The sequence below is a fragment of the Peromyscus leucopus genome, chromosome 3 (assembly GCF_004664715.2).
Source record: "Peromyscus leucopus breed LL Stock chromosome 3, UCI_PerLeu_2.1, whole genome shotgun sequence".
NCBI lineage: Eukaryota > Metazoa > Chordata > Mammalia > Rodentia > Cricetidae > Peromyscus > Peromyscus leucopus.
Genome location: NC_051065.1, coordinates 57,915,379 through 57,927,690, shown reverse-complemented (window position 1 = coordinate 57,927,690; position 12,312 = coordinate 57,915,379). Strand labels below are relative to the sequence as shown.

The following is a 12,312-nucleotide window of genomic DNA, read 5'->3' as shown; positions in this document are numbered from 1 at the left end:
GCACTGGCTGCTCTTGCAGACGATCAGGGTTCAGTTCCCAGCACCCACATGGTGACCAAAACTGCCCATCAGTCTAACTCCAGGAGAGCCAATGCCCTCTTCTGACTTCTGTGAGCAGGCATGCACACGTTATACATACATACATACATACATACATACATACATACATACATACATACATGTAGGCAAATACATAAACAAAAGAAAATAAATAAAGCTGAAAAGAGAAAAAGAAAACCTTTAGTTCAAGTTGTGCCGTAAATCCAGGCAGGTATTGAGTCCTCTGAGTCAGTGGTGTTGCCTTCAAGTTGCTCACCTCATTCAAGTGTCCTGTCTGCTGGCTGCATTACTCAGTCTTGCCTTTACCGTTTTAGTTTTAGAAGGTCAGAAGTGATGTTCCTTCTTTCATCCTGACCTTTGTAATTTGAGTTCGTCCTTTTAAAGTCATTTTATTTTTAATGTGTGTGTGTGTGTGTGTGTGTGTGTGTGTTTGGCATGGCATGTGTATGGAGGTCAGAGGTCGACTTTCAGGAGTTGGTTCCTCTCCTTCCACCATGGATCCCAGGGATTGAACTCAGGTCATCGGGCTCAGGGGTGAGCATCTTTACAGAGTGGTCTGGTTCATAACAGCACCATCCAGTTTCCCTGAAAAGTTAATTGGCCTGCTCCTCAGGAACAAGGGCCACACATGACGGGAAGCTAGGAAGACCTGGCCTCAGGGTAAAGGAACTTCAGCTTTCCACCAGAGGGAAAGGCTGGGGCAGCTTGCAGGCAGGCTCCTTCTTCCCTGCCCACGGGGGCAATGGCTCTTCTCTTTCCCCAGGCACTGGCTTTCTCTGAACTCAGAGTAGAAAGCCTGCTCATGGGGAGGGAGAAGGAACCCCTCACCACCCGTATCCACATGGCAGGCAGGGAGAATGTTGCAAAAGGCATTGTGTCCTCACAGAGGAGGGACAGATGCCCTGCAGATGGCACAGGACCATCCCAAGCGGCCGCCGTCATTCCAGGGTTTGGTGTAAGTGAATTGCTGGCAGGGAAACCTGCTCTTCTGAGCCACACACCCCTTTCCAGGCCTGAAACACACGACTCCCTGCACCCCTAGCCACAGGGTCCCCTGACCTCAGGGGGTCCTCTGCTTGTTAGGGCCCGCCCGCCCACCGCCAGCCCACAGTGAGGTCCTGCTGCCCCCACGTGGTGCAGAGGCCACCTTCCTGAGGCCTGTCTTGCGATGACTGATTTCAGTTCATGTGTCTTTGCACGGGCACTCTCGGCTCAAACACCCCAAGGCTACTGCTCCTGTTCCTTCCTGTTACAACCCTGCGTGTGAGGATTCTGATTTTCCAAATAAAGATCTTAGTACTTTGACTTAAAATCTGGACTTAAATTTTTTTGTTGTTTTGAGACAAGGTTTCTCTGTGTAACCCTGGTTGTCCTAGAACTCGCTCTGTAGACCAGACTGGCATCGAACTCAGAGATCCACCGGTATGCGCCACCACTGCCTGGCGACTTTAAATTGTTTTTAACTTGGTTTCTTGAGATAGTGTCTCACTCTGTAGCCCAAGCAGGCCTGAAACTCACTCAGCCCAGGTTGGTCTAGAACTGGTGGCGATCCTCCTGCCTCAGCCTCCCAAGAGCTGGGGCTACTGTAAGAGTCACTAAGCTTTGACCAAAGCAGATCTTTAAAGAACCCCTTGTGGCTGGAAGATAAATAAACCCTGTCTTGAATCCCCCACCTGCCAACACACACACACACACACACACACACACACACACACACACACACACACACCCTCCACACTCATGAAGAGACTATTGTCAATTCAAGAGCAGCTAGCTTTGGGACACATAACAGGGATTGGCTCCCCGACCCCTTTTTCTTTTTGAGACAGGCAGGCCTTAAATACGTGTGTGTGTGTGTGTGTGTGTGTGTGTGTGTGTGTGTGTGTGTGATTGTTGTTGATTTTCAAGATAGGGTTTCTCTGTGTAGTTTTGGTTGTCCTGGAACTTGCTCTGTAGACCACGCTGGCCTTGAACTTAGAGATAAAAGGCATGTGCCACCATGCCTGGCTGTTACTTTTTTTTTTTTTTTTTTTTTTTTGGTAATGGTGAGGTCAGAAGACACACTAGCCAGAGTGGAACTCAGGTCCTCAGGCTTGGCAATAGCTGTCCTGACCGGCTGAGTCATTGCTTCAGGCCTGATGTGACATGCGTTTATGTTATGATGATATACTATGTACTATTATCCCTGAGTGTATGTATGTACGCCACATGCATGCAGGAGTCTGGAAGTCACAAGAGAGTACTGGATCCCCTGGAGCTGGAGTTACAGATGGTTGCAGGGCTGCCACTCTCTGGGTCCTGGGACTCGAACCAGGGTCCTCTGCAAGGCAAGTGCTTGTAAGCACTGAACCATCTTTCCTGACCTCCCATGTGCAACTAAAGAAAAAAAACAAACCAAAATTCACTTGCTCGATCAGATTCCAAAAGCAGAAGGTCCACCACTGCCTTGGTAGACACCAATTTTATTCGAGAGGGCTGTGACACGGTGAAATACACTTCCCAGAGTCCCTGAAGCAGGGTGGGCACACGCTCTGTTTTAGGGGGTGTGACGGAGTTCAAGAACACTCCTTATTGGAGCAAACTCCTTTTCTTCATTTTTCTCTTTATTCAGCAACCCGGAGCTGGAGATGCGACATCTGGAGCTCTAGCTGCTGTCTTGGAAGTGAAAGCTAGGATGGTAGGATGGTTGGTAGAAAGATAAGAACCTAATGATCATTTCAGTCTTACTTCACTGTCTCTGTGGTTCAGGGGTCAGGGGCTCTCTAAGGCCTGGCTTGGCTGTCTAGGCCTGGGGAACCACTTGCAGCCCCGGCCACGGTGTTGGCACCCCAGGCTTTTGACAGCGGGTGGTCTAGAAGTTTCAGTTCCCAGCTGGGGCGCAGAGTGCTCGGGGTCACGATCTCGGTCCCCCCGCCCCGGTTCTGCGGGGCTGGCAGCTTGCAGCCTGAGGTCCTGCGTGCAGAGGGCAGGTGTGGCCGTCACACCACGGGGACAGTCGCTTTCCGCCGCCAGTCAGGCTCTCCCTCGCGGGGCGCGGAGGAGGGAGCTGCACGAGCTCCGCGCGCCCCCTGGCGGCCAAAATGAGGAGGGACTCGGCGCCGCCGAGCAGGTGGCGCCTCCGCAGCTCAGGGGTCACAGCATCTGGCCCGCGGGAGCCCGCTGCTGTCTGCAGAGACTCTCCAGCCAGGCGGGGCCTTCAGATCCTGTAAGTCACCTCCCTCCTCGCCCAGTGGGGCCCCAGAGCCCCCACCCACCCAACGAGTTTCTCATCCCTCTGCCTGCTGCTTCCATATCCCCAAGAGAAGCTAGCTGCTCCTGGGCTCTGGGGTTTGCTTTCTATCCAGAAAAACCCTGGCAGCAGGCAGAGGCTTCCAGGACCGCACCTCCGTCCAACAGCGGGTGGGTAGGAAGCACGTGGGTACTGAGCATAAGCCCCCCCCCCCCCACCCTTCGAGTTCTCTTTCTGCGAGAACACTGCCTTTTTTCCATGGTATATAACTTTAGTTAATTAGATCTTAAAACAAGCACTGTACACTTTTTCTGCAAAAACAACTCTGTTCTGGTAAAAACACTTTAAACTCTTGGGAAGCAGAGGCAGGAGGATCTCTGTGAGTTCGAGGCCAGCCTGGTCTACAGAGCGAGATCCAGGACAGCCAAGGCTACACAGAGAAACCCTGTCTTGAAAAAGAAAGAGCAACAACATAACTTAGTTAGGCACTTTATTTTACACATGAGTGCTTTTGCCTGCATGTATGGATATGCACCATTTGCATGCCTGGTACAATCGGAGGTCAGGAGAAGGCAGCAGACCCTAGGAACTGCAGAGACAAAGGGCTGTGAGTCATCATTCAGCTGCTGGAACAGAACTCAGGTCCTTCCTCTGGAAGAGCAGCCAGTGCTCTTAATCACTGAACCATCTCTCCAGGCCCCTAAAAAACTATATGAAAACTATATGCTATTTGAAATACACTCTGAATTTAAACATTAATTACCAACATTAAAATGCAAAATAATTCAACTTTTAAGCATTAATTGTATAGCAAAAATGGATACTTTTTTTTTTAAAAAGATTTATTTATTTATTACATATAGTGTTCTGTCTGCATGTATGCCTGCAGGCCAGAAGAGGGCACCAGATCTCATTACAGATGGTTGTGAGCCACCATGTGGTTGCTGGGAATTGAACTCAGGACCTTTGGAAGAGCAGCCAGTGCTCTTAACAGCCGAGCCATCTCTCCAGCCCAAAATGGGTACTATTCAACTAATAATACTCTATTGAGTTAAATAAAACCCTAATCTAATCTTTAAAAGAAAACCCTAAGCCGGAGATGGTAGTGCACGCTTTTAATGCCAGTACTCAGGAGGTAGAGGCAGGTGGATCTCTAAGGGTTGGAGGCCAGCCTGGGCTACAGAGCAAATTCCAAGACAGCCAGAGCCATACAGAGAAACCCTGTCTCAAACAACCAAAACCCAAACCAACAAAATGTAACCCTAACCCTTTGAGGGGTGGGGGATGCACTCCTCAAAGTTGGGTTTTTGTTTGTTTTTTGAGACAGGGTTTTACTGTGTAGCCCTGGCTGTCCTGGAACTCACCCTGTAGCCCAGGCTGTCCTGGAACTCAAGAGATTTGTTTGCCTCTGCCTCCAAAGTGCTGGGATTAAGTGTGTGCTACCACCACCTGCAATAGAAAGTTTTAATATACTTATGGAGATGGCATTCTATATTTCTGCTCTAGAGAGTGGATTCCCAATTTTTATCTATTGGTACTAAAGCTTGAACCCAGGGCCTCACCTACATAGGTGGGTATTCTACCACTGAGCTACATCTCCTGCCCCTACAGTCGACTTTTCATTTTCTGTCTCTACTAAAGACCTCAGAAACACCAGAGACATTGCCATTGGGGGAAATGGGATGTGTTGGGGGTTGAGGTCCTGACTCTCAGATCTGGACCAAGCCTATGGAGCTGCTGATACCTGGGCAGGTCAGCCATGATGTATCTGGTTGGGTCCTGGATGGCAGGAAGTTCCAGTGGGTGCTGGGCCACAGACTCTACACTTGAAACAGCATGAGCTCAACAGGCTCACAAAGCCTAGGATCCAGCATGGCACCACTGTCTCTCTCAGTTATGGCCGGCAAGATGGAGGCCTGGTCTACCTACTGGAGTGCTCACAATGGAATCTCAGTGAGCAGAGCTTTCTGTATCCGGGGCTCAATCTTCCTAATGCTGTAGTCCTTTAACATATCATAGTGACCCTCAATCATAAATTATTTCATTGAGACTTAACCACTGTAATTTTGATACTATTAGGAATCATAATGTAAATACCTGTGTTTTCCAATGGTCTTAGGTGCACCCCTAAGGGGTCACAACCCACAGGGTGAGAAGAGAAGGCATTATGGCAAGGCATGTTTTTCCAATGCTATCAGCACAGAACTCTTTTGAAATCTGCAGAAGGGTTTCTTGGTTTATTTTTGCTTTGTTTTGTTGAGACAGGGTCTTACTATGCCTCCTAGCTGGCCCTGGAACTCTTTATGTACAGCAGGATGGCTTTGGGCTGAGATCCACCTGCTTCTTCCTACTGAATGAATTGGATCATTAAAGGTATGTACCACCATGCCTGGTCCAGAAGGGCATCTTTAAAACCATCTTTCTGCTTTAATCAGGAGACAGAGGCAGAGAGACAAGAGCTCTGTGAGTTCAAGGCCAACCTGGTGTACAGAGCTAGTTCCAGGATGTAGACAAAGCTGTAAAACAGAGAAACCCTATCTCAAAAACAGAAACAACAAAACAACAATAAAATCCCCATCATTCATTCCACCTTTTCAAACACATGCCCGCGGTGGTCTTCATCCACAAAAACAGAGGCCAGACTGTCTGCAGGAGCTGGGGCTGTCTGCCCTATGCTGGTTAGCCTTGTCAGGTCCTACAAAGGCCACACTCCATCTGCCACCTAGCATCCTCTCCTGATTTATGACAACAGGGGTCTCCAAGTGCAGATCTGTCCCTGTCACTTTTCATGGCCTCACACAAGGTTTTGGGAGCCACACCCTGAGCCCCAGTGAGTACTTAGGAACCAGGAAGTGCCATTGTTTAAAACTATTCATCACCACAAACAGCCTGAACTAGAACACCCCTTTGAGGTAAATCCAAAGGGTCGGATAACCTTTCCCTTCCCAGAGGTTATAGCTCTGGGGATCAGGCCTCAGGCACAATGGACTGTCTTCATCAAGGTGGCTGTTTGGTGGCTCTGGGAATTGTCCAGGTCCTAAACCTTTTCTTCCTTCTCTGGTGGGAAGGTCACCCCAAGATCCAATTGTCACAGCAACCCAACCACTGGTGTCTGTTGGCCCTCAGTCGGGGAGAGAAATTGGTAAGTGCAACTTCTGGGCCCACAGCTTTCTAGAACCTCCACATCCCGTCTCCTGGAAAAGGGGCAGTGCCTTAGACAAGCAATGACAAGCTATTGCCACCCAGGGGGCAGTTCAGGGTGTGAGAGATGCTGGCAGATCACTAGGTGGGGAGGACAGTGGACTTCTCCTGGGGCTGTGACTCATATTTCCCTGTTCAAAAATGGGTGCTGTGACCTCTAAAAGCCTCTTGGGTCTAAATAAACCTGTATTCAAGTCTCGGATTCCAAGCGGAGGATCCCACCGCAGCCTTTCTGAATATTGGTGCTATGGTAATTGCATGGAGTTCTGTCAGTGTCAAGGCACTAGAGACTCTCCTTCGGAAGGGCCTGTGGTGTGCAGGAGCTGGAATTCAGTAGGCCAGCTCCTAAAAGGACTAGAACTCAAGAGCTCCAGCTTCCAGTCTTTTGGGTAAGGATTCAGTGAGGATTGCGTAGTTTCAGAGCATTGGAGGAAGCCGTGCCTGAGGGTGCCCTTCCCTATTCAAGGAACGCTGTTCTAAGTGTCCCCCCGCCCCATGCCAGGATCCCCATGCCCTCGAAACAAAACATAACAGACGCAGTGAGGAAACCCTTGTCTCAGGTCTTCTGGTTGCTCAGTGGGGTCAGAAGCCTGGACAGCACCGCCACCTGGTGTCTGGCTGGGGTAGTGTTCGGTTCCCCAGCCGGGAAGAGGTAGCACTGGGCCCACAAAGGCAGGCAGGCTCCTGTCCAGACACTCATCAAGTTCAGACTAACTGCACGTCCTCATCAGGCGAGTCTACAGGATACAGGTGTTTAGGCACACGGGGCAGTGAGGCCCTCTAGGACACAGGGCTTGCACGAGATGGCTTTGTCGGGAGGGCTCTGATGCACACCCCTCAGCCAACTGTCGGGGACGGGGGGTGTCTTTTGGTTATTCCTGCACGAGGGTGACACACTCCCTTACTTATTCCTGTCCTCTGTCTTGTTGGATATGTGTGGGCAGCTATTGATCGAGTTCAGCCATTTGCCAAGGTATATACACATTTTATTTAAAAAAGTTTACAGTTTCATTATACACAACTATGAAGAGGTTATAGGAGGCATTTGTCCAGGTGACAGACATGCCCACTAGATCATCACAATGCAAGGAAGGTGGAAGGAAGGAGGCAGGGCAGGGAGGGAAAGCGGTAAAAAGCTTAGATTTCAATTAAGGGCTGCTAAGTCCCTTTTATCTTTTCAAGTATCACACAATGTGTACCAAATACAATCAGTAATTAAAGGCCATTTCTTCCCACGCCCACAGCCAAGTAACTGCTAACCCAAGAGCCATGGCCATTCCTCAGGTGAGTGGAAAGCTGCACACCCACGACCCCAAAGGGCCTTCACCCCATCCAGTCCCTAAAGAGCTGGCCAAGGTGTTCAGTGGCCAAAGGAAGATGAACATGGATTCACAAGTCCAAAGAAATGCAGTTCTCTTTGTGCCCAATCAGAAACAAGTTGGTTTGTCACTCAGCAAGGCTATGACCCGATCAGAATTGAAGAAAACAAAGTAAAACCCTTTGCTAACTTGTAAATTGCTTCACTTTCCCGAGTCACTAAAATCCAATACCAGTTCTCAGAAACCTGACCTAGAGAGACTAGACTGGCAGAGGATCTGTCATGATTCTCAGCCACCCCAAAAGGTGGCCTAGAAAATGCAAGTATCAGGTCAAGGCCAACTAGAACTTCGGGGAGCCCTTTCCAGGACACAGTTCCTCTGAGAAGACGCACTCCTCAGGAGCCTAGATCAGCCGTTGGCAATTAGAACAGCGCTTGAAGTGGACAGAAACATTAGTGCTGGAGAGATGTGGCAACTTCTGAGAACTCTCTCGTTAGTAGGAAATGCTGGTTGAAGCTGCACAGTATTCTCGAGGAAGGTGGAGACTGCTGACAAGAAATGTCAAGTGCCAGGGTCTATGTTGGCAACCACAGAACACAGCCCACTGGCCCAGGGCTGGGCTTCGGGGGCAGAGGGACGCGGCAGGGGTGGGCTGCCAGGCAGCAGCCGCTTTGCTTGGTGGTGTTTGGCAAGAGCTCCAGTCATCTGAATGGCTTGCACTGGTAAACCACACGGTAGGCCCTCAAAATGGTTAGTACAAAGGGTGGGCAAACGCCAGCAACAGCCCGGACTTACTGCTCCCCCTCCAAGGCAAGAGTGCTCAGCCTCCAAAGGAGCTCAGCGGCCCCCTGGGAGTTAGGAGGGACGCCCACAGCCAACTAAAGAGGGTTTCGGTGCCCAAACAGCGGAGCTCACCTATTTACTATGGAGCCCTGGAGCCCTCAGAGTCACAGCCAGGCTTTATTTCTGGTCCTTTGCACCTATGGATATGGTATGGTCATCTAGTCCTACCTCACCAAGGAGTAAGGAAGGTCCAGAGAGATTGCGAAGTCAACTTCCTAGCAGAGTCAAGGCCTAGAGAGCAGCAACGTGCACAGAACCAGACCTGGCTCCGGGAAGTTGAGGGTGGCGTGATTTGGGGGCAGTCATGACCTGTCAGTACTGCAGTGATTCACCACTCACCGCGATGGGCCTTCCGCCCTGCGGCCTCAGCCCTAGGCTCCATCCACATGGGCATTCTGCACGGTCAGCTGTGTGCTGCTGCTGCTCTGCACGCGAGGGAGGGACTGACGTGTCTCCAATGCAGCAAAGTGGATTCTGGGGAGGATCGGAGCGGCTGCTCACACCCATTCCCTAAACTTGACTCTGTTATGCTTTGTTGGATTTTTGTTTTGTTTTGTATTTCTTTCGACAAGATCGAGAACAATCATCAGGATCTTTTTGTTTTGGAAAGGTAATTAGAATACTATTTTTATACAGTATTGAAAAAATACAATTTTTTATTGTTTGAACTCAATCACCACCCAGCACTTCAAGCCTACCCTAAGTAGCACCTACAGAAAAGGTCAGAGCATGAGCAAACTGCAAGTCCTCAGGGGAAGGAAGCAGGGTGGAGGCGCCAGCAGACCCTCCTTCCCCCACAGCAGACAGCACACCAGGTAAGACGGCCACACGGCACAGTGTTTCCCAACTGCTGAGGCCACCTTGCACACAGCAGGCAGGGGACAGCGCAGAGAACCGACCACAGCCCCCCCACAGAACTGCAGTTTCCCCAAAGAAAACCTTTTGCTTTATGCCCGTAATTAACATAAAATAAGTAAATTATTTGTCTTTTTATTTAGGAAAATAATCATGCTAAAAGTTGTACTTTATATAGATTTTCAAAGGAAAAACTGATTGTGCTTTCTGAATTAAAAAAGAGAGGTGTCTCCCAACCTCACCGACTTAAACCCTGTGGAATACAGCACTTCTACACTACAAACACATGGAAAGAAAAGTTAGTCCAGCGGGACATTCAAATGTCTTCAGAAGGTCTTAGGATTGGCTACTCCTACTGCTCAGCTTTCCACACAAAGAATACAGAGCTTCTGTCTAAACTGTCTTCAAATCCCTTCCAGAGCCAGATGGAAGCTGCTGGGCACTCTGGGTGGCAGTCAGCTGAGCAGACAGAGGCGGTGGCAGCGGCGGCGGCGGGCCAGGCTTCCAGCTGTCTGACTTGCAGAGGGAGAAAGTGTCCTCCCTCCACAACCTGCCTACGTCTGGTTCACACCTCCTCCCTAGCCAGTCACAGAAGAAAGTGGATCTTCCCCACCTCAACAACTTGTTTCAATTACTACCCATTTTAAATTGAGGATGTTTTAGGTCTCATATACCCACACTTCCCTCTCCCATAAGCAGTCGGCAACTGGGCTGCCACGAGCAGCTGCCAGGGAGAGAAAAACAACAAAAAAACAAAACTAAGACTGGAGTTCAAAGGATCGCTCGCACAGGGCCGCGTCTTCCTCCACCGGATGGTGCCTCGTCCAGGGAGGAGACTGTCTCCTGGTAGGTAAATTTCAATCTGTAACCTGTCTAAGTTCAATTCACACAAATAAAAAATAAAAAGGAACAAAAGAGAAGAAAAACAGCAAACAAAAACTGCTTCCAGTTTTTGCTGCTCAGCCCAGGGCGTGGTCTCCAACGGGCCCAGCACTGGGGGCAGATCTAACTGCACCTCCCACTTCTCTCCTCCAGTCCTGTTCTCTCAAAAAATGTCTGCATGACGAGCTGTACCCCAAGAAAAAGATTTATGTCCAGAAACACTTCCAAAAGTTCTTCAGAGCAAAACCACCGTGGCTGCAGGTCTGGTAGCATAGAGGACAGGAATCTACCTAGAAAAAATGCTCTTAAATCTGAGTCAAAAAAAAAAAAAGTCTCACCTCTCACCCACCTCCCTGTCTCCCAGTGCTCCTCAGAAGGGGCCACGGAGGCCGTGGAGCAGCTGCTGTGGACATGGCTAGAGCCACACGCTCCCAAAGCTTGCCTCTTCCTCAACCTTTCCTTTCCACTCTCGAAATGCACTGTTCTATCTTCATCCAAGAGCTGGTAGATTTGGTTTTTTTCTTTGGAACCATCACTAAAAAGAAGCAACCTTTTCCTGCTAGTTTTACTCCTGTTGACCTATCTGAGCGGCAATTTCTTGACAGTTCAGTAGCACACAGGCTGACTTGGCCAAATGGACTTATGAATGCATGCATTCAGACCGCATATTGCTACCAAAATGGAATGTGGGAATATGCTATGCACCTCAGGTTGAGAAATGACCAAGAAATCAAGATCTAAAGGGTGATATATAATATATATATATCAATGCTATTATTCATAAAAACCTTGTTTAGTAATAAAAAAAATTGCTTTGTTTAAATATGAATATTATAGTCTGCTTCTCATGGTTAGGAAATAATAGTCTTTCTGAAAAGCAGATGCTTTTCTACTACAACTCCATGTCCTGGGCCTCATCTTCCGAAAAGTCAGACATAGAGCTCTCCGAAGAGCTGTCTCCAGTGCCCTCCTCCTGCTCCTTCAGGGCCTCCTCCGTTGCATACTTCTGGATGTACTCTGCACAGGGAAGGGGAGGGAAGAAAGCAGAGTGAGTTCAGTGACCCCCAAGGGACAAACTCCCTGCTCTACCAGGGTAAGGGGTGCTATGAGGACTGAAAGCCAAGGGGGATTCCTTGGGGAGGTGACTAGTGTGGGGTGGAGTGGGCGAGCCCCACTTTTGACTTTCCCAGGTGGAAGAGGCCTGGTGATGACTCCACAGAGGTGATCAGGCCACCTGTCCTCCTGACCTGCAGCTGTGGAATTACAGCTGGCTCGGGTCTGCTGCGGCTGCAGACTCCCGAGATGCTGGCCGCTGGGGTTTGGACAGTATAATGGTCTCAGTGCGCTCATCAGGAACAAGCGGCTATGGAGGCTGAGGGGTAGCCGAGTGGTTCTGCCATACATTATTCTCGTCAAGATCTATGCTTCAAGAACCTAGGCCAATGTGCTGGCTGAAAACGAATTTAAGATGTGCTGAATAGAGAATAAAGTTGTTCCTAAAAGCGCACTCTGTTGCTAGGAGGTGGTGGTGCACACCTTTAATCCCAGCACTCAGGAGGCAGAGGCAGGTGGACCTCTGAGTTCCAGGCCAGCCTGGTCTACAGAGTGAGTTCCAGGACAGCCAGCGCTACACAGAAAAACCCTGTCTTGAAAAAACAAAAACAAAACACATTGAGTAAACTCCCTACACATATAAGGAAGGGCGACTTGTGGAAAACCTATCAGGACACAAATGGTCCCTCATGTTCTCAGGCTGTCTTTTTCTATGGAGCTGTAGGAGCTGCTATCAGGAGGTAGACCGAAGCCCCACGGGAACACTCCCCTGGTCCCCCACTTCAGTCTGTACTGTGACAGAGTGTAGCCCAAGGCGGTACGGAACCTACTATGCACCAGACTGGCTTAAACTGTCTGAGTGCTGGGTGG

The 12,312-nt window shown here is 49.5% G+C and overlaps 1 protein-coding gene across 2 annotated transcripts in view; it reads right to left on the bottom strand.

Annotated features, from left to right (window-relative positions):
- Window positions 1–7,459: 7,459 nt before the first annotated feature.
- Ube2h (ubiquitin conjugating enzyme E2 H) overlaps window positions 7,460–12,312 on the bottom strand; it is a 98,527-nt gene continuing 93,674 nt past the window's right edge. For both annotated transcript variants that reach the window (XM_028866182.2, XM_028866184.2), the window contains one exon: window positions 7,460–11,406. In XM_028866182.2, the coding sequence (XP_028722015.1) occupies window positions 11,282–11,406 (125 nt within the window). In that variant the 3' untranslated portion in view covers window positions 7,460–11,281. The remainder of the gene's footprint in view (window positions 11,407–12,312) is intronic.